This window comes from Diabrotica virgifera, chromosome 1 (genome assembly GCF_917563875.1).
Source record: "Diabrotica virgifera virgifera chromosome 1, PGI_DIABVI_V3a".
In the NCBI taxonomy this organism is placed as follows: domain Eukaryota; kingdom Metazoa; phylum Arthropoda; class Insecta; order Coleoptera; family Chrysomelidae; genus Diabrotica; species Diabrotica virgifera.
In genome coordinates, this window is record NC_065443.1 from 682,163 (window position 1) to 704,947 (window position 22,785).

General features: G+C 36.1%; 2 protein-coding genes across 3 annotated transcripts in view; one reads left to right on the plus strand and one right to left on the minus strand.

Annotated features, from left to right (window-relative positions):
• LOC126879562 (uncharacterized protein DDB_G0283697-like) overlaps positions 1-22,785 on the plus strand; it is a 316,279-nt gene that overhangs the window by 241,485 nt on the left and 52,009 nt on the right. The window lies entirely within an intron of this gene.
• LOC126881087 (uncharacterized) lies at positions 13,141-18,845 on the minus strand. The gene is made up of 2 exons (XM_050645130.1): positions 18,607-18,845; positions 13,141-13,672 (listed from the first exon to the last, which is right to left on the minus strand). The coding sequence occupies exons 1-2, from the start codon at positions 18,843-18,845 to the stop codon at positions 13,294-13,296; spliced, it is 618 nt and encodes a 205-aa protein (XP_050501087.1). The 3' UTR covers positions 13,141-13,293.

Here is a 22,785-nt window from a genome sequence, read left to right on the forward strand (position 1 = left end):
GTGCATAACTCAAAATTTGTCTGAAGGCAAAATAAAAATTAATCAAACTGTTTACTTAAAAAATGTTTTGAAGAAATTTGACATGTCAAGCTGCAAACCATCAACAACACCAATGGATAATAATTTTCACCACGATTTTCTCAAACGAAAAAAATCTGAGAGCATAGAGATAGAAAAGAAATGTAGAGTTGCTATAGGATGTTTGATGTATGCAATGTTATGCTCAAGACCAGATTTGTGTATAGCTATAGGTATATTAAGCAGGTATCAAACATGTGCAAGTAACGATTTGTGGGTAGCAATAAAAAGAGTATTGAGATATATTCAAAGCACAGTTACTATGAGTTTGATATACTATAAACATAAATATAAACAGGAAAATTTGATAGTAGGGTACTCAGATTCAGATTGGGCAGGTGACCGTACTGATAGAAAATCTACATCAGGATATGTATTCAAAGTTTTTAATTGCACGGTGTCATGGGCATCACGGAAACAGTCTACAGTCAGTTTGTCCTCTACTGAAGCTGAATATGTTGCACTAAGTGTATGTGTGAGTGAAGCATGTTGGCTAAGATACTTAATGTATGATTTAAAAATAAAACCTGATTATGTAGCGGTTCTAATTCATGCAGACAATCAAAGCGCTATAAGGGTTAGTAGAAATCCGGAATTTCATAAGAGACTAAAACATGTTGATATTAGATTTCATTTTGTACGATAAAATTAAGGAAAATATTGTTGTATTAAAATATCTTAATACAAGTGACCAACAGGCTGACATATGTACAAAACCATTAGGTTTAACTCTGTTTAAAAAATTTAGAGAGTTGCTAGGTTTAGAATAAAAAATTAATTTAGATCTAGGAGATTTACCGTTGAGGGGGGGTGTTGAATACCCAGTAAAAATAAGCAACGGCAAATCTAGGGGATTTTTGTTATTGTATGATGTAGTTGGAAACAATGTTATATAAGTGTCAGATGTCAACTGTAAGCAAAAATAAGTGTCAAGGAAAAATAAATGTTGATTTTGATGTTTAAGTTATTTGTAGAATTATTGAGTTTTCTTTTAAAATAAAACTGACTAGAAGTACTTCGGTGTTTAATTAACATCCACGCAATTCTGCAAAACATCAAGAATATCCTGTTTGTTTTTATTGTCGATTGTGCAGCGAAATTGTGATAGCAAATCAAATATAAAGTAGTTTATCGCCTACAGAACTGAATTAGTCCATAGCAGTTATCAGTTTTTCTTTCTTGGGAAGCTTATACATGTAACTTTTATTGTTGTAAATTGTGGGAGTAGGGCAGACAGGGAAAAGTCTTATTTTGTACTGTTCCCAAGGCTCCCCATGCAATACATTTAAATGAATTATCCAAACAAAGCCGGGGACAATGGATAAAAGCCACAAGAAGAACAGATATAAGGGAACTAAAATTAAAATATGAAAAGTAAACATTTTATAAGTGGTAAGTTTAATGTAATTCAATTAATAAGGATTTTAAATGTCTACAATAATAATAAAAATGTGATAATTCAAGCTTAATTATTAGGAAAGCCAGCCATGTTTCACTTCCATGAAGCAGAGAAGGGAGGTATATAATATACTGTCCCTTTTGTCTTCTCATTAATTTCTCTTTTGCTAATGAAACCTGTAGTGAGGGAGTGATATAATCGTGATGTTTTAGCAATTCTGTTGTTCATTTTTTTTGCATTTTTTGTCTATTATAGTTTATAAATATTCAAAATCATTCATATGTTCTACTAAATTTCCGTCTAGGTTTATATGGATTTCTCTCGGTGTCTTGGAAATAAGTAAGGTTTTAGTCTTTGCTAATTTTATTTTCATTCCTTTTTCTGCAAGTTCTCTCGTCTATAAATTTAGGTTGCTTTGTAAAGATTTCTCTGAACTTGGTATCAATGCAATGTCATCTGCAGATACACATTTACTCAGAGTTATACTTTTTAATCAATGGTAACCTAAATCTAATTTTCGGGACTCTACTGCATTTTTTTTATTGGTTCATTCATATATATAATATAATGAATAGCAGTGAGCTTAAAACTCCACCTTGCCTTACTCCTTGTGTATTAGCAAATTTGTTTGATTCACAGTTTAATGCTCGCACAATGTTCCAGTACATAAATTTTACTTGCATCAATTAGTTCTCCTCCAACATCGAACAGTTCAAGCCCTTTCCAAATGTGATGTCCGGGTACCTTGTCAAAGGCTTTTTCCATTGTCTTATAGTAAAGATATGATCTTGGACACTGTGCCCGGTCAGAAACCTTTTTGTGCATCGTCTAGTTGATGTTCCACTTTCTTTCTCAGTCTCATCTCCAGTGTTCATTCATAAATCTTAGCCAGTACACTTAGCATGAAAATACCTCGATAATTTGAACATTACTTTTTTACCTCCCTTCTTTACCAGAAGAGCCATTACTGCTGTTGCCCAATCTTCTGGGATGCGTTTCTGTTTCCAAATTGTTATCAGTAATTTGTGTAAGTAGTGTAATGCAGATTCCCCCATATATTTCAACAATCGTGTTTTGATATTATCTATTCCTGCCACTTTACCATTTTTCATTTTTGCAATGGCTTCCGTTAATTCTTCCATTGTTATTTCATTACTCAACTCTTTGGAATATTTACTCCATCTATTAACTATATCTTGTGGTTGGGTAAGTGTTTCTCCATTTTATTTTTTTTTTATTTGCACGACAGTACTACCTGATTTACTTCTCATTTTTTCAGACCTTAATAGAACAATTTTTGGTTTGTCCTACTACTGTCTTGCTCCATCTTTTCTCCAAATCTCTCCCACTGTTCCAATTTAGCTTTTTTAACTTTTTCTTTCACAAGCTTCCTTGCTTATTAACTGTTATTTTCTAGATAAGCTCTCCATGGTACTTTCTTTTCTTTCACAGCTATTTTTATCTCTTCGCTCCACCAACTAGTCCTTTTTTTTTGACTACTTTTATTCAATAAAAATATTAAAATACTCTTGTGATAGTGAAGAGACAGTTTATGTTTCCTTTCAATCCAGAGGCAATACAGCTCCGTGAAGTTAGCCCGAAAAAGTCGGGAAAAAAAATGCGATTGATGCCATTCGTTTGTCCATTGATTGTCCACGTTTGTCCACCATTTTATTTCGTTAGTCCACCCATCAATTCTTTTTTATAAACAAAAATTTTTTTTCGGGCTAACTTCACAAATCCACAAATTTTCGAAAATTTAAAAAAACTCTTGCTATATTGTTTGTCCATCGTTTGTCCATCGTTTGTCCATGTTTGTCCACCACATAATTTTTTTGTCCACCCTCTGAAACAACCCCCTGTTAATTGTAATTATTTTTTTATTTCTTAATTCGGGCTAACTTCACGTTCTCTTAAATGGGCATTTAAACGTTAATTCAGGTGCAGAATCACAACTAAGCGTTTGTCGACCCCTTTGCAGCGTTTGTCCAACCCCTTAAAGTGCGAAACAACCCCCCTGTTAATTGTAATTATTTTTTTATTTCTTAATTCAGGCTAACTTCACGTCCGTTTAAACGTGTATTTTAAAGTTAAATCGGGTGAAGAATCACAACTACCCGTTTGTCCAGCCCCTTAAAGTGCGAAACAACCCACTCGTTAATTGTAATTATTTTTTTAATTCTTAATTCGGGCTAACTTCAAGTTCTCTTAAATAGGTATTTAAACGTTAATTCGGGTGCAGAATACAACTACCCGTTTGTCCACTCCTTCGCAGCGTTTGTCCAACCCCTTAAAGTGCGAAACAACCCCCTCGTCAATTGTAATTATTTTTTTATTTCTTTATTCGGGCTAACTTCACGTTCTCTTAAATGGGCATTTAAACGTTAATTCGGGTGCAGAATCACAACTAAGCGTTTGTCGACCCCTTTACAGCGTTTGTCCAACCCCTTAAAGTGCGAAACAACCCCCCTGTTAATTGTAATTATTTTTTTATTTCTTAATTCAGGCTAACTTCACGTCCGTTTAAACGTGTATTTTAAAGTTAATTCGGGTGAAGAATCACAACTACCCGTTTGTCCACCCCTTCGCAGCGTTTGTCCAGCCCCTTAAAGTGCGAAACAACCCCCCTGTTAATTGTAATTATTTTTTTATTTCTTAATTCGGGCTAGCTCCACGTTCCCTTAAATGGGCATTTAAACGTTAATTCGGGTGCAGAACCACAACTACCCGTTTGTCCACCCCTTCGCAGCGTTTGTCCAACCCCTTAAAGTGCGAAACAACCCCCCTGTTAGTTGTAATTATTTTTTTATTTCTTAATTCGGGCCAGCTTTTAAATGCCCATTTAAGGGAACGTGAAGTTAGCCCGAATTAAGAAATAAAAAAATAATTACAATTAACAGGGGGGTTGTTTCGCACTTTAAGGAGTTGGACAAACGCTGCGAAGGGGTGGACAAACGGGTAGTTGTGATTCTGCACCAGAATTAACGTTTAAATGCCCATTTAAGAGAACGCGAAGCTAGCCCGGAATAAGAAATAAAAAAATAATTACAATTAACAGGGGGGTTGTTTCGCACTTTAAGTGGTTGGACAAACGCTGCGAAAGGGTGGACAAACGGGCAGTTGTGATTCCGCACCCGAATTAACGTTTGAATGCCCATTTAAGAGAACGTGAAGTTAGCCCGAATAAAGAAATGAAAAAATAATTACAATTAACGAGGGGGTTGTTACGCACTTTAAGTGGTTGGACAAACGCTGCGAAAGGGTGGACAAACGGGCAGTTGTGATTCTGCACCCGAATTAACGTTTAAATGCCCATTTAAGAGAACGTGAAGTTAGCCCGAATAAAGAAATGAAAAAATAATTACAATTAACGAGGGGGTTGTTACGCACTTTAAGTGGTTGGACAAACGCTGCGAAAGGGTGGACAAACGGGCAGTTGTGATTCTGCCCCCGAATTAACGTTTAAATGCCCATTTAAGAGAACGTGAAGTTAGCCCGAATAAAGAAATAAAAAAATAATTACAATTAACTAGGGGGTTGTTTCGCACTTTGAGGGGCTGAACAAACGCTGCGAAGGGGTGGACAAACGGGCAGTTGTGATTCTGCACCCGAATTAACGTTTAAATGCCCATTTAAGAGAACGTGAAGTTAGCCCGAATAAAGAAATAAAAAAATAATTACAATTAACTAGGGGGTTGTTTCGCACTTTGAGGGGCTGAACAAACGCTGCGAAGGGGTGGACAAACGGGCAGTTGTGATTCTGCACCCGAATTAACGTTTAAATGCCCATTTAAGAGAACGTGAAGTTAGCCCGAATAAAGAAATAAAAAAATAATTACAATTAACTAGGGGGTTGTTTCGCACTTTGAGGGGCTGGACAAACGCTGCGAAGGGGTGGAAAAACGGGTAGTTGTGATTCTGCACCCGAATTAACGTTTAAATGCCCATTTAGGGGAACGTGAACCTAGCCCGAATTAAGAAATAAAAAAATAATTACAATTAACAGGGGGGTTGTTTCGCACTTTAAGTGGTTGGACAAACGCTGCGAAAGGGTGGACAAACGGGCAGTTGTGATTCTGCACCCGAATTAACGTTTAAATGCCCATTTAGGGGAACGTGAACCTAGCCCGAATTAAGAAATAAAAAAATAATTACAATTAACAGGGGGGTTGTTTCGCACTTTAAGTGGTTGGACAAACGCTGCGAAAGGGTGGACAAACGGGCAGTTGTGATTCTGCATCCGAATTAACGTTTAAATGCACATTTAAGAGAACGTGAAGCTAGCCCGAATAAAGAAATAAAAAAATAATTACAATTAACGAGGGGGTTGTTTCGCACTTTAAGTGGTTGGACAAACGCTGCGAAAGGGTGGACAAACGGGCAGTTGTGATTCTGCACCCGAATTAGCGTTTAAATGCCCATTTAAGAGAACGTGAAGTTAGCCCGAATAAAGAAATAAAAAAATAATTACAATTAACTAGGGGGTTGTTTCGCACTTTAAGGGGCTGGACAAACGCTGCGATGAAGTAGACAAACGGGTAGTTGTGATTCTTCACCCGAATTAACGTTTAAATGCCCATTTAAGGGAACGTGAACCTAGCCCGAATTAAGAAATAAAAAAATAATTACAATTAACAGGGGGGTTGTTTCGCACTTTAAGTGGTTGGACAAACGCTGCGAAAGGGTGGACAAAAGGGCAGTTGTGATTCTGCATCCGAATTAACGTTTAAATGTCCATTTAAGAGAACGTGAAGTTAGCCCGAATAAAGAAATAAAAAAATAATTACAATTAACTAGGGGGTTGTTTCGCACTTTAAGGGGCTGGACAAACGCTGCGATGAAGTGGACAAACGGGTAGTTGTGATTCTTGACCCGAATTAACTTTAAAATACACGTTTAAATGGACGTGAAGTTAGCCGGAATTAAGAAATAAAAAAATAATTACAATTAACAGGGGGGTTGTTTCGCACTTTAAGGGGTTGGACAAACGCTGCAAAGGGGTGAACAAACGCTTAGTTGTGATTCTGCACCCGAATTAACGTTTAAATGCCCATTTAAGAGAACGTGAAGTTAGCCCGAATAAAGAAATAAAAAAATAATTACAATTGACGAGGGGGTTTTTTCGCACTTTAAGGGGTTGGACAAACGCTGCGAAGGAGTGGACAAACGGGTAGTTGTGATTCTGCACCCGAATTAACGTTTAAATACATATTTAAGAGAACTTGAAGTTAGCCCGAATTAAGAATTAAAAAAAATAATTACAATTAACGAGGGGGTTGTTTCGCACTTTAACGGGCAGGACAAACGCTGCAAAGGGGTGGACAAACGGGTAGTTGTGATTCTGCACCCGAATTAACGTTTAAATGGCCATTTAAGAGAACGTGAAGTTAGCCCGAATTAAGAAATAAAAAAATAATTACAATTAACAGGGGGTTGTTTCAGAGGGTGGACAAAAAAAATTATGTGGTGGACAAACATGGACAAACGATGGACAAACAATATAGCAAGAGTTTTTTTAAATTTTCGAAAATTTGTGGATTTGTGAAGTTAGCCCGAAAAAAAATTTTTGTTTATAAAAAAGAATTGATGGGTGGACTAACGAAATAAAATGGTGGACAATCAATGGACAAACGAATGGCATCAATCGCATTTTTTTTCCCGACTTTTTCGGGCTAAGTTCACGGACCTAGGCGATACACAATCTCCAGACAGTTGTTTCTGCCTTACGGCGTCCCCAGTGGAGCTGCCTGCACACCTCTGAATCAAAACGAAATCAAAATGTCTATTTAAGTGGAATTTCAAAAATAGTTATCTACTATTAGGATGCTTCAGCGATATCTCTTAAAGAAAAGAGAAAAGTCCCAGATACAAAATTCACTATTAAAATAGTAAATAATTATTTAAATCTGAAACTTTTCTTATTGGAACCCCTTTCTGGTACATCCTTAATCTCTTTTTGACTTTTACAATTTCGGACTTTGAATTATCTTTCTGATCTTTTTTCTAGATTAATGAAAGCAGAATGTAACTGTATACTGCAGAGTCCTTTTCCCTTTCTTTATTCATCATCTCTTGTCTTATAAATTGTAAAAGTCAGAGATTAAGGATGTTACCAGAAAGAAGTTCCAATAAGAAAAGTATCATATAAAAAAATTGTAAAAATTATAGTGAAAATGGATAAATACCTTCAAAATATCATGAAAATTCTTATAGAAAACGAAATCCTGCCAGAAGAATCCCATCCGAAGTTTTCGCAATCCTTTGTTGAATTTTATTAGAGATTTTTGTAGGTCCGATAAACAAAATTTAACGTTAACTGAATTAATGAAAAGAGGAACCCAAATTTAAAGACAGATGAGCGAACAAGAATGAACAAGACTATATTCGATCCTTTTTTGTAAATTTTAAGATAAATTCATGTTGTTTTATAATCTAAATTTAACCCTCACGCACAAGTTGTAGTCCATGTGACTAACAACTTCAGTGAGAAACTGGGTTTATTTATTATGTACTAGGTTGCTGCAAATAAACTCTATTATTATTATTATTATTATTATCAGATATAAATAATTATTTACTATTTTTATTTTAATAGTGAATTTTATATCTGGGACTTTTCTTTATTCTTGTGATACTTTCCACATTTTTATGATTTTTTTATGGTACACAATGTAGAATTTTTATTTATGTCTTTGTTTTAGGAACAACCACCAGATATTTAAAAGGTATAAAAAGAAGAAACTGCTGGAATTTCAAAACAAATGTGTTTGACTAGTAAAGATTTGGATAAATAACAGGAGTTACTTTGGGCTATAGCTACGTGCAGATTTATTTCCTTGTGTTTATTTTTTTATTTCCTATGTTAATTCTTATTAATTATACACTTAAATATGTTTTTAGTCTCAGGAAGATTTTATATTTGATTATTTTTGAATAAACATTATTATTATTATTACCTTAATTTCCATTAAATAAATTTACTGTAATCAATAAAGTAATCGTTTAATTGTTAATAAATTATCAAGTATGATTCCCAAATATTTTATTTGTTTGACACCTTCTATGGGCTGATTGTGAGATTATAGTTAAGGTACCAAAGGTATTATAAGGATAATAACACTTGAGGTCAATGGTGTATATACCGAGGGCCTTTGGCCTGAGGGATATAAGTTGACTGAAAGCGATATTATCGTTAATACCTGTGGTGCCTTCAACATTTAATGTCCGACTAAATTATTCTTTATAGGCAAAAAATTGAAGGAATTTTGAATTAATTAGTTTTCAAATAAGTACATTTACCAGCAATAGTTGTAACGTAATTGTGGTAACCATAGTTTTACTTGGGTTGTTATTTGTCAACTTGACAGTATTTAACTAGTTATTTAAATTTAATACCCTAGGGCGTAATTTTTCAAAATAATGCCCTAGAGCCTAGGGCATTATGTCATACTTAACTGACTTCGAAATCATGTCATTATTTATCAAACTGACTTCAAAATCATGTCATTATTTGTCAAATAATATACCAGTCGGACATTAATATTATTACAGTAGAACCTCGATTATCTGTCAGGGCACCGGACCAAGGGTATGACGGATAATCGAAAAGACGGTTAACAGAACATTAAAAAAAATAAAAATTCATAGTACAACTCTCAAATTTCATTTGTATGGTTTGTTTGACAATATAAGAGGGATTTATGTTCATACAATCGAATCAATTTAAAATATTCTGAAATTTGTGTTTTACTGCTGCTTCATATTTTGCGACGGCTGAATTTCTTAATCGGCATAAGGCATAAGATCATGCAATCTACTTTATTGGCTTCTTCTTGTTGAGAATACCACTCGATGAATTATTGCATATGCGATGCAGCTTCTCTAGATTATTTACGCAAATCTTTGTCAGTTACAATAGGTTCATCAGTATAGCTACAGTCAAGCTTCCTTGTGTCCAAGCATCAATATAGCTACTGTGTCAGCTTCCGAATAGGTTTGGTCCGCCTTTGTTGCCATTTCAATGAGTTCTTTATCTGTCAGCAATGGATAGCCGTTTGTGTCCTCATCACAAATCAAATTACCTTTTTTTTTATTTTTTTGCATTTAAATGATTGCTAATGTATAACTCAATACAACTTCTGTATGTACCCTGACGGTTAACAGAGGTGACGGTTAATGGAGAGACGGATAATCGAGGTTCCACTGTACATGATTTCGAAGTCAGTTATATTATAATGCCCTAGGGCGTTATTTTTCAATATTTATTTTGAAAAATAATGCCCTAGCTAGGGTATTAAATTCAAATAACTAGTTAAATACTGTCGAGTTGACACAATTACGTTACAACTGTTGCTGGTAAATGTACTTATTTAAAAACTAATTAATTCAAAATTCCTTAAATTTTTTTGCCTATAAAGAATAATTTAGTCAGACATTAAATGTTGAAGGCACCACGGGTATTAAAGATAATATCGCTTTCAGTGAATGTTTATCCCTTTAGACCCTTTTAACCCTTAAGATTGTTATCTAAAAAAAATACCAAGAAACTTTACAGAATCAACGATACTGATCTGACTGTAATTAACACATTCACAGACACACTTTAGATGTAGACACATCTTATGGAGTAAGTGGCTTCATATGCAGTTGTGTCTGTGAATGTGTTAAGAGGTAAAGATTGACGAGCTCCTGTATAGGATAATGCTACTGTTTTATGTTAAAAAAAGGTAAATTAGAATCGGACCAGGTTTTTATCGTGAGTAGATCAGAAGGTATAGTAGCAATATTTGAGTTGCTCCAAGTAATACTGGTATCATCAGCAAAAAGAAAATTTTTTCCATCAATTTTTAAACTAGGGATGTCATTAATAAACGTAAGGAAAAGTAGACGACCTGATACTGAACCTTGTGGTTTGTAGAGGACCCCACATACAATATTTTGGAGACTAGAGTCTGTATTATTTGCTCTAACCAGTTGTTTCCAACTATCCAAGTAAGATTGAAACCAATTCAAAGAAATTCTTCGAATTCCATAGAAATTTAGTTATTTTTATCAAAATTTCATGATTTACACAATCAAAAGCTTTGGCATAGTCACAAAAAACAGTGGCAGTGTGAAGATTATTGCTCAGTGCTTGATAAACCTCATGTAGTACAGAAAACATGGCATCAGCAGTACATTTATTATTTAAAAAGCCGAACTTTTGTAATAAAATGTTGTTTTCAACAAGAAAGGACATAAGTCATGCTTTTATGAGTCTCTCAATAATTTTGGAGTACCGGTAGTAATGCAATAGGTATATACTTGCAGAAATTAGATTTTTCACCACCCTTATGAAGAGGAATAATGATAGCTGTGTTTAGGTACTCTGGAAATTTACCTTTCTCAAAAGAATCATTAATTGGCGAGATGAGGACACAAGGATCTACAGATCGAGCGAGTCTCGTAAATTGCACAGCTTCGAGCCACGCTTCACGCAACCATATTTGCGTACTTGTGTTTTGGGTTGTGTGGTCATGCTCTGGTCGATTGGAGTTATAATTTACCAAATTTAAATATAGTCGTTTCTACTGATTCATAATATGTATACTATAATATAATATATTGAAGTTTTTAAATATTGCTAATATTATTAAAGTTTTTAACATTGTATTTTAATATACTTTGTTTTATTAATAATAATATTACCTAAGTATTGCACCTTGTTCAAAAAAAGTTCAAGATAAATACCGCGGTTTTTTCATATGAAAATGCAAAGAAAAAATATACAATTTGCAGAGTATGTAAATGCTTGTTTTTTGATAAAACAATACAAATTGTATGTAGGTAGGTAGAGTAGCAAAGCATTGAGTAGTTATAGCAAAAGTAGCTACGCCATCTGAGAGACAATAAGGATGAAATTAGTTTTATATTTTCTTTTCTCATGGAGCATGCATGATGGAGAGTTTTTTAAAATATGTAACAAAGCATGTTGTTTTGTTATCTATGTTGCAAATATGTTGTTTTTTTTTTCAAATTACAAAATATGTTGTTTTCAATACAAGTACCTAATTGTTGTTATTATTTAATGAGCATTTAGAATTTTGACTAACGCTCGATTTCATAATAAAGTTAAAGTGTGTGTTACCTTAAAAAAAGCAATTGTTACAGTTAAAGAAAACTTTAAATTTAAAGTCCACTTTCACTTTATTAATATAAAATCGAGCGTAAGAAATTTTATAAACTTTGGAAAATAGCATTTCAAAAAAAGTACTGTAAGTATGCTGTATTTTTAATTTTTTCTCAAAAAATAAAACAAAACTCATTTTAAAACATATATTAAATTATAAACACAACACTAAATAAATAATTTTTCTCAACGGTTAAAAACCACACTTAAAAGTTTTAGAAATTCACATCCCAGAATCAAGTTACTCAAATTTTCAAACACCTCACCTGACACAGTGTCTCAAGTATGATTGCACGAAGCTGTTGATGTTATATTTTTACTCACATTAACAAAGTATTCATGGGCCGGTTGTTCGAACGCTAATCAACAATGATCATTATTAAATATTTAATTACTGTCACCAAAACTGTCAATGTCAACTTTGTTTGGGTTGCTGAAAACATAATTAATTACAATTATGAGATTTATTATTAATTATGTTAATAATTATTGGTATATTAATTGATTATAGTCTCAGAATTGTAATTAATTATGTTTTAACAATTGACATTGACAGTAATTAATTATTTGATAATGATCATTGTTGATTAGCGTTCGAACAACCGGCTCTTAGATTTCCAGGGTCTGAAAGCAAAAATGTTTAAGCTGGGTGAATTTTATTTCGAAGATCGTTTATTATGGACTAAGTTTCTTTTGCAACACTTTTAGAGCTTCTCAGACAATTTTGATAGTACGATTTTTTAGCTGATTTTATAAGTTTTAAATAGGTTTTCCTATACTTGCTGATATATTCAGTGACAGAGCCATTGGAAAGTAAATTTCTTGATGTAGAGTAGTGAACGCATATTCATGGCTGATATGCGGATACCGGATACCTTTATAGTAGTCCAGGGCCCAGAATTTGCGATGTTTTGGCTTAATTGTAATTAAAGGAAATGCTTTGTTGAACATAAGGACATGAAAGCATATTAAAAAAATCACTGAAAAGTGATAATTTTAAAATTACAGGAAAGTGCCACTCGGAGGTTAAGCAAAATTAAATTAAAACTTGTAGCTACTTTAGTTTTTTCAATTTATAAATCTAGTTTAAATTAAACTAAAAAGAAATATATCTTTTTTGTAAACAAACAAACAAACACATTTAACGGCTAAACAGCTGGCGCCGGTTGGATGATACTGCGCAGGACGAGTGTAATATCCACCACCGTCTCGGAGGTAGGTGTAGAAAAGTGTTACACTTTTTTTCCTACAGCATTTCAAAGAAACGAGTTGTACGCGTTCTACGACAGAAGTTGAGTGTATCGTGAAAAAAAGTGTAAACACTAGAAAAACAAAGAAACAAGAAAGTGTAACACTTTTACACTCTTCTTACACTTTTCAAGAACTAGTGTTACACTTAAAACAAAGGAACAGACCTAATCTGTGCTAGTTAGATATTTTCAACTAAAAACTAACCCAACACTTCGAAGAGTAGGTAATTCTTCCAAAACAGCATTCTCGGGCATAAAACAAGAGGCACTAACCTTCTGACTGTCATCAGAACTATTTCTATTACTATTGCAAGATTCGGCCCTACAAAAACAAATATTTAGTAAATTAAATGATTATTAGATATTATTATTTATCAGTTTAATGTAATAAATATCACCTACCTATTTAATAGATCATCCACAAGTCTTTTTTGTTGCCTTTTATGTTGGCGGTTCGTTCTATCAGCAGAATTCGCTTTCTGTTTTTGTTTATTTGTTGCAGTAGGTAAGTTTATTGACGGAGCAGCGTCTTTTTTTAAAGGACGATGTTTTGCTGGTGTATACCCCAGCAATTCATGCTTTAAATTACGTTCATAATCACTTTCAATAAAGTGCTTAGAGCAAACACGAGCAAACTTAACATTAAAACTGTCCTTACGTTTACACAAATGTTTCCAAACTGCTTGCATTTCCTTGTCTTTCGGAAAGCTATAAAAAGCTGTACCAGGTACAAAACTCTTGCACATATTGTCAACAGCACAACCATATACTGCACACCTCATATTTCAAAAAATTTAAAGACTTTAACACTCTTAAAAAATATTATTTTACTGAAAATATTCGCTACGAACCGTAACATGCATAAACACAGATGATTTGCTATGGTGCGTGGAATTTTTGATTGACTGGATAATTTTTGTATTTGATTTACTGGCACAACTCCATAGTTTGATTCCGTACGTCCATATAGTTTTGATGACTGTTTTATAAATGAGCGTTTGTTCTCAATTGAGAGTCGAGATTTTCGACCTATAAGCCAGTTCATTTCTTTCACTCTCAACTTAATTTGTTTCTTCTTCTTTAAAATATGTTGTTTCCAGTTTGATTTAGAATCAAGATGAAGCCCCAGGTACCTATTTAACGATATTCTGTTGGGGTATGTTGACTTGATTAAGGCTAAAATTTGGGCATTGGTCTTTCCTTAGTGAGAAAGTTAGTATATGAGATGATTAATGAAATTACAATAACATGACATAAGCGTATGACAGTAACTAAAATGAGAAATAACAAACATAGGCAAGCAAGCAAGCAATTTGATTCAACCCGACCTGTGGGAGATGTCCACCCTATCGAAAAAGTACATTCGGGTGTAACAATTCATTGGGGCGAGGTGTTTTGATCCGAGTTTAAAACAGGGATCACCCCACCTCGCTCCAATGCCCCAGGCCATCCCTTTCCCCCCATAGCACGCTGATGCACGATGGGGGCACAACTATCGTAGCCTAATGCTCTTCACAATGGAACCCTGGGTAATAAGATTCCAATGTGGTGCCCTAATCGAATGCAAAAACTAGGCCAGCGTGAAGCGCTATATGCCTTTATCTTCTTACTTACTTATATCCGCGGGAACTAAAATTGCTTGGTTGCTTGGGCCCCAAGTCATTGTACCAAGCCCAACTGAGCTCAGCCCAATGGCTTGGAGCTCAAGATTTTTTTGTTTTTTGTGTGATTTTTTTGTTGGCTTACGCCTTTTTTGTGTTTTTTGTGTTTTTTTGTTTGGCTTGCGCCTTTTCCTCTATTTTCTACCGGTTTGCTTACCTGGTCGTGATGTTGGACCTACGCTTGGGTTGCGTGTTTTCTTCGGCACTTGGAGTTTCGAGCTACGAACTGACTACTATCACTTTTACTTTTTTATTTACTTTGTCATTTTATTTATATTCACTTTAATCCACTATTTGCTGTTTAGAACGTCTGTGCTTCCATCGGTGGAACGCGTCATACCCTAGCATCTCTCGCAGTATGTGACTTGGGTGGTGCTCCAGTTCCGCGAATTTGACCCTTGCCTTGTCTGTCATAATTTCGGTGACTCTCACCTGTTGAAGTTCTCTAAACAGAAATCGTTCTGCTACGTATCTTGGGACTCTGGCTGCTTCTCTTAAGCTGCTGTTGTGGACCGCTTGTATCTTCTTTTTGTGGGTGTTACATACTTGTCCCCATGCGAGAGATGCGTATGTTAATACCGGTAATATTATGCTGTTTATTAATCTTAACCTTGTTTTTAGTCTTAGTTTACTTTTTCTGCCTGTGAGTCCTCTTAATGTTGCTCTCGCGATGTTGGCTTTCTGGACTGTGGCTTCTACGTGTTTTTGGAAGGTTAATCCTTTGTCAATAACTCCTAGGTATTTAGCTTCATTTTTCCACTCGATGGGGGTGTCCTGCACCGTCAGCTATTCTTCTGGCTGTTGTCTTCCCTTCTTATATAGTACCGCTTGCGTCTTTTCTGAGTTGATGTCTTCTAACGCTGCTTGCAGGTTGGTCACTGCTATGTCTACATTTCTGTGTTTGGCCGCTATCGCTGTATCGTCGGCGTAGAGGCTCATGTAAAGAGCCTCAAGGTTATGTAAAACCCGGCGGTCATCCAAACATGATGCTGTTATGGCTTTGCGTCGAGCTTTCCGACAAGCAATGAAATCTTTAACGAAAATTTCATTGCCGTCTAAAAAGACGATGAAAAATTAGAAGCTAATACAATATTAGAGCATATGAATAATTTCAAATGTGCCGTTAACATTACTATTCGATCTAAAATACTTAACTTAACTTTATTAATCTAACATCAAAATGTTTGCAATCTGAAACGGCAGTTAACGGTAGCCCTTCAACTTTTTGAAAAAACTCGTGATAATCTTCGAGAAATGAGATATTCGTTTTTCGAAACTTTAGCAGAAGCAGCAGGAATAGCAGAATAGGTGGGGTATTATACCGCAATTTAAAAATATACGGATAAAATTAATAAAAAAAATTTACGATGAGCTCAGCGGCGCGGCGACGAAAAAATAACTTGTAGCAAAAACAGTTTTGAAGTTAATGGTTTAAATGAAAATTTAGATATAATATTGCAACAACTTGCTATATATATATATATATATATATATATATATATATATATATATATAAAGGGTTGTCTACAGCTAATGCCGTTTCCCTTCCGTCAGCCAGGACTTCCATTTTTTTCGATCTTCCCAGTCTCCGTCTTCCAATCCTTTCTTAGACATGGCTTCGTCGACTTCATTTTTCCAAGATCTTCTAGGTCGTCCTCTTCTTCTCGTTCCTCTTGGGCTCCATTCTGCAACCTTGTTTATCCAAGTGTTTTCTGCTCTGCGTACGTGGCCGTACCATTTCAGTCTTCTCTCGTCTATATATTGCAGGGCATCTTTTTCCACTTGCATTCTTCATCTTATCTCTTGCATCTCCTTATCTCTAACAACTTGCTAATAGGTTATAATAGGTTTTCATGTCTACTTCCAAAAAAATCTATTAACACTAACTGAAACTGATAAATACTTATTAAAGAAAGGCCAAATATTGTCATTTACACATATTTTAGTAATTATACTGATATTAGTTGTCGTTATGTTTATAATACGGGGGCCCACAAAAATTGTCGCGTGGAGGCCCCCCAATCTTCAGCTACGCCACTGGGCTTCGTCTTGATGGAAGTTTAACCTGCATTCTCTTTCGAGCGTAGACCTCATCACCTCTGCTTTTTCCTCTATTGTGTACACCATGCCTTGTTCTCCATGTAATGGGGGGATGGGTTTTCTGTCGCTTCTCATCATTTTCTGGAGCTTCCAAACGTTTTTCATGTTTGAGTCTAGTTCTTCCATCTCTTGTACAAAGTTATCCCATTTTTCGCTGCGGTGGTGTTGTAGAGCCGTTTTAACCTCTCTGTTTAATGTATTTGCCCAGGTTTTGTCTACTCGGTTTCTTGTTCTTCTGGCTATTTGTTTCGCTCTATTTTTTTCCCTTATCAAGTCTTGTATTTCTTGTGGTATGTCTTTGAACCTTCCCGTGTGGATCTCGACTTCTTCCTCTGTTGTGCTGTTTCTGATTGCTTCTTGGATGATGTTTTCTAGCTCTAGGACTTTTTCTTCTATTTGTTGCGGATTATTTATAACTGGCACTATATTTATTCCTTCACTCACTAATCTTTTATAATTTGTCCACTTTATTTTCTTTTTTATTCTTTTCGGCGAGTTTGTTTCTTCCCATGTTCCTATTTCTAGTAGAATGGGGTTGTGGTCTGTTGTTCCTTCGTTCAACGTGATTAGTTCAGCTTGTAATCCTAGGTTTTTGGCCACAACGATGTCGATATGGGTGGGAAGTCCATTTACTGGGAAGTGTGTTGGTTCTTCTGGGCCCATTGCCAGTGTATCTTCGTTATTTTCTATGTAGCTATTTAGTAGTCGTCCGTTTATGTTCGTAGCTCTATCGTTCCAGTTTGGGGATCTTGCATTTAGGTCTCCTATTATTATGGATGTTTCAGCGATGTTTAGGAACGCATCTAGGTCATCGTCCATTAGTGGGTCTTACGGTCTTACGTAGGCTGTTGTTATTCTGACTGCGCCTTGTCTCATTTTCACTTCTACTGTTGTTGCCTCCATGTTTATCAGTGGTGGGGTCGTGAATCTGGTGTGTTTAATTCCCTTCTTGACTAGGATGGCCGTTCCTCCTGATCTTCTTGTGAGGTCGTTCCTATATACATCGTACCCTGGAAACTTTAGGTTGAAGTTGTTTGTAAGCTTGGTCTCCTGAATTGCTACTATGTCCATCTCGTATCTGTTGGCGAGTTCATCCATGATGTTTTGATTAGTTGATATGCCGCCCGGATTCCAGAAGCCTATCCTCAAGTATCCCCTGGCTGCCAGCATTACTTCTGTGCTTCCCTGGTGCCCAGTATCACTTCTTTGACTACCTTAGTTACTATGTTGGTGACCATTCTGACTAAGTAGTCATCGTCTTGGGGGATCGCTGGGTTGTTCTGCGTGTTCTGGGTGGCTTGGGCGTAGGAGACGCCGGTTGTTTGTGGTCGTCTTTGCTGAGTTTGTTGCTCTGGCCTCTTTGGTGGTGGTCTTCCCCATGTTGGGCACCTAGGGCATCCTCGGTAGCTGGCTGGATGGCTGCCTTTGCAGTTGGCGCAAGTTGCCTTTACGTCTCTGGTACGTTTGCACTGCTTTGTGGGGTGGTCCTCGCCGCATTTAACGCACTTTGGATCTTTATGGCACGCGTTCTGGGCATGGTGGAATCCCTGGCAGTTGAAGCACTGCGTGGGTCCGGTTGCCTTTCGTGGATCCTCTACCACGACCTTCATATGGCATAGGTTGGTAATACGCTTCGCCGCCTCGAGGAGGCTCCAACCTCGGGGCAGGTTGAAGTTGTCTTGTATTGGGGGAGAAGTGGCCCCCATAGCGTTGCCTGCTTGGAGTTCCCATGCCGTCGCCTCTTCTTTTGAAATCGGTGATTTCAGTATTGGGATCTTCTTTGTTTTTCGGTTTATCTTCGGTTCGAATTTTTTCAGTCTCTCTTCAGCGGTTGGTTTTGGCTTCTTGGCTTCAGAGGCTGGCTATGGCTTCGGTTTAGTCTGCTTTTCCTGTTGGTTCTTCTCAAGGAGTTTTCTAGTTTCCTTCAGCTCTGTCAACAGGTCGTCCAACCGGCTTGACATCTTCTTGATTTTTTCACTTTGTTGAGAGATTTCGGCCCTTAGTCGCTCGTTTTCTTCATCTTTCTTTGCCATTTTATCTTCGGCTTTTTGAAAACTGGCCCTCAACGTTTTTATCACTTCTTGCAGGGCTGCTACTTGTTCTTTCGGATCCACTTCGCACTCGGATTTGGCTGTCCGTGCTCTTTTGATGGTACCTCTGCCTGCCTCGTCGGGAACGTCTTCCTCCATGGCCTCTACTTCTGGGTTGTCCTTATTTTTCTCGTCGCTCTCTTTCTCTTTCTCTTTCTCGTCGCTCTCTTTTCTTTTTCTCCTCTCTCTTCTTTTTGGACCTTTCCTTCTTCTTCTCGCTCCTAGGGAGTTTAAAACCATCGTTTTTTGCGCTTTTCTCGTCGTCAGTTTCATCTGAGCTTAATCCCTGAAACAGGTTAGAACCCACTTTGCGTGTGTCCTTATAAGTTGGCGGGGTAGGCGCCATGGAACGGGGGGGGGGTGACCGAGATCTAACTCGAGTCATCTGGGGCTTGGGGACGGATTTACCTAATTTTGGTGAAGCCTTTTTGTCTGCCGACTGGCCCGACACCACGTCGTCTTCAGGGTTGGCTCCCTGCACAAAAGCGCGGTTGTTCACGTACCCAGACAGAACTGGGTACGAGATCCTCTTGATGTTCTCGTTCTACTGACCTAGGGGCCGGGGCTGCCCGATGTAGATTCTAAAGAACTACACCTTGCAGTGTCGATACCCTTACGGAGGCACAGTAGAAATCCCGTAACGGGCTCTCGTCGAGCCCGTTCTGCTTTTTCTGCTAACCGATGTCTAGCTGCGGCGTCTCAGAGAATCCAATAAAATCAAACTCCCTAAGTTTCACCACATCCAGTCGATCGGCCTTTGCCTCAGAGAGTGAAAAACGCTCAACTGCTGTCTTGCTTACATTCAAGACTGAACTGAAAAGTTCACAGTCAAGCTATCCCCACCTCTTTGGCTTCCTTCGCTGCTGCTGCTCCGCTCCGCTCGTACGCGTGTTGTTGCTCCGGTGTCTGGCACATAACTCACTAACTACACTATAACAAACATAGGAGCATGGCCCGGAATCTTATATGGGAAAATTGGGGAATTTCCCCCACCACTTCCATACCGATTAGCTAAATAAAGAGAAATGACAGCCTATCTCGCTTACGAAGACTTTAACCAATCATTTATGTTAACACCATACCTGAATGTCAAAAATAAAATAATCAAACGAGGCTTAACTCGTCAAAATGTCAATTCTGTCAAAAATAATGACAGTAGAGTTAGCGCAAATAATTTTCTATTAGTTTACAGTTTTTATTCTATTATCTTTAATGATTTATTCTTAGTAATTTCAATTTAAGTTGGTTCCTTATCCTTCGTTTATAAAGTGTAGTTTTGTTTTAGTTACGAAAGAACTTTGGTGTTGTGTTAATAAAAACACTAAACATGGTTTATTGTTGTGTACAAATCATAGAAAAGTTAGAAAAATGCATAGGTAAATAGTAATTAGTTTATAACTGTTTTATCTGAAACAACAAATAAATATACGTACCTATATTTAGAAAAACATTGTCTAACTTTTTTATATTCCTTTTCCTTACTAAATTTGACATCAAAAATAATATTATTTTGTAACTGGAGAATTCCGAATAATTTATGAGTATTACTTAGATATTATTTAAATAAAATACTTTAACAAGATTAGTAAGTTCTGGTATTTTATTTTAATAGTATAGGTGAGATTATTTCTTGTAAATAAGAAGATATTTTAATTAGTAACGAAATTGCCCGCAAGAGGCGCTAAACGGATAAAATTAGTGCTTGTCCATTTGAATTTCCCGCCAAATGGTGATTAGTTAACACATCCAGGCGCGGATCTAGAAATTCATAGTAGGGGGGTCAGACGTACCGCAAATATTTTTTTGTCCAGATTTAGCCATACGACTCACACTTACTCCAAGGATAAAATTCAGTCATCTCAGATAGGTACCTATGGTTTCAAAAGAATTGAGCTCTGGTTGACACAAAACAATAATAAATAATAAAAAAAATACTTATAAACTAAATACAATAGGGGGTCTATGGACCCCTTGACCCCCTCTGTATCCGCGCCTGAACACATCGAACGCAAATGGCGTAATGAACCAAATTTTTACAGTGAGTTTCCTACCTATCCGGTAATGCTATATTATTTATCTATGTGTCAAGTCCTTTGTACTTAAAGGACGTAAGTATTTGTAATGAAATAATACTCGATGTAAAATACTTTATTTTAAAGAATTATGCACATGGTTTCCATTTTCTATCGCAGTATTAAGTATGTGACAGCTGTCGTTCAGATGACAGTAGTACCAACCTACATTCATGGTTAAGGGAGTTTTACACGAACATAACACCTCCTCCCTTGACCATGAATTACAAAAGTTAACTAGAAGTAAAAGTACTTACAAATTCAGTCTGGTAACAGGTTTCCTTACTCTAGTGGAACGCCTTAAAATGGGTTCCTCAGTTTCAGTTTGAGCCCCAGGTACACTATTCGAACTTTCCATATTGTTTGAAATTTCGGATTCATCAGTAATCACTTCGGTAGGTGGTGGTGAGACACTGTGCTCTGGAATTGATGCCTCCCTCGGAATCAAATTGTGAGTAATGGTATCCGGAATGTAACATGTTGGATTATTTTGAGATGGAGTATATTCCCCAATTTGCCGTATTTGGTCTACATGACGTTTCCATGTTCTACCATCATCTAACTGAATTAAATAATGCAATAACCCTAATCTGAGTACAATAATGCCAAATTGCCATTTAGAATGAAAATAATCCCTCACGGAAACCCTAGTTCCTATATCAAAGTTTCTTAGACTCATATCAGTATAGGTAACTCTATCACTACATGAAGGTTTAAGTAAATCTAATCTATTCCTTATTTGTCTTCCTAACATAAGTTCTGAGGGACTTTTACCTGTAACTGTATGTGGGCTTCTGCGGTATTGCATAAGTAGCTTACATAATTCAAACTCCCTGTCATTTCCCTCACTTCGCATAGCCCTTAAACATTTTTTCAGTATTTGGACATATCTCTCTCCCTGTCCATTAGTTGCAGGATGGTAGGGTGCAGTAAATTTTTGTGTAATTCCATTATCTTTCATAAAAGTTCTAAACTCATGAGAGTCAAATTGTCTACCATTGTCTGTAACAAAAACTTTAGGAATACCAAAAGTTGTAAAAATTTTTCGGCAAATTTCAATAGTAGTTTTTGTAGTAGTATTTTTTGTAAAATGAATTTCAGGCCATTTACTGAAGGAATCTACCAATATAAAATAATAACCTCCATTGAAAGGTCCAGCGTAATCAGCATGCACTCGTTCAAAACAAAATTTTGGTGGCTCCCATATATGAGAATTATCTTTAATTGGGTTGTTCTTGTGCTTATTGCACTCTAAACAATTTTTACAAAGTGACTCAATATCCTGGTCTATGTGAGGCCACCAGCAATAACTACGAGCTAAAGATTTCATTCTAACTATTCCAAAATGTGCAGTATGTAATTCTGTCAAAATTTTATTTCTCAATTTAGTAGGTATAACTACTCTTTGTCCTCTCATAATAACATCAGATTGTAATGAAAATTCAGCTTGATTTATATTGAAGCTAAATCGTTTATCAACAGGTTTTCCTGTTTTTAACCCAACAAGTAATTTTTTTAAGGTATGATCATTTTTTGTATGAAAAGCTAGATCTCTAATATTTGTAGGCAAAGTTTCAATTTGATTTATTTCAAAAATATCTGGCTCATCATGTGTGAAATTTTGTTCTGATTTTATAGGTAGACGTGAAAGTGCGTCAGCATTGAGATGAGAATCTGTATTTTTGTAACGAATGTCATAATTCAAACCTTGTAAGAAAATTGCATAATGTTGCATTCTTGTTGCACTTAAAACTGGTAGGCTTTTATCAGGTGCAAAAATTTGAACTAACGGTTTATGATCAGTGAGCAAAGTAAATTTCCTAGCACATAAATAATTGTAAAATTTTTTTACTCCAAAAATTATGCTGTAAGCTTCTTTGTCTATTTGTGAGTACCTTTGCTGTGTAGTAGTAAGAGTTTGAGAAGCAAACTGTAACAGTCTCTCTGTACCATCTGGAAAGATATGT

Bases quoted from the DNA above. Each gene is read 5' to 3' on its own strand.
- LOC126881087 (XM_050645130.1), bottom strand. From the start codon at position 18,845: ATGGAGGAAGACGTTCCCGACGAGGCAGGCAGAGGTACCATCAAAAGA. The intron at 13,673-18,606 runs GTTGGACGACCT...TTGAAATATGAG, and splicing joins ATCAAGAAGATGTCAAGCCG to GTGTGCAGTATATGGTTGTG.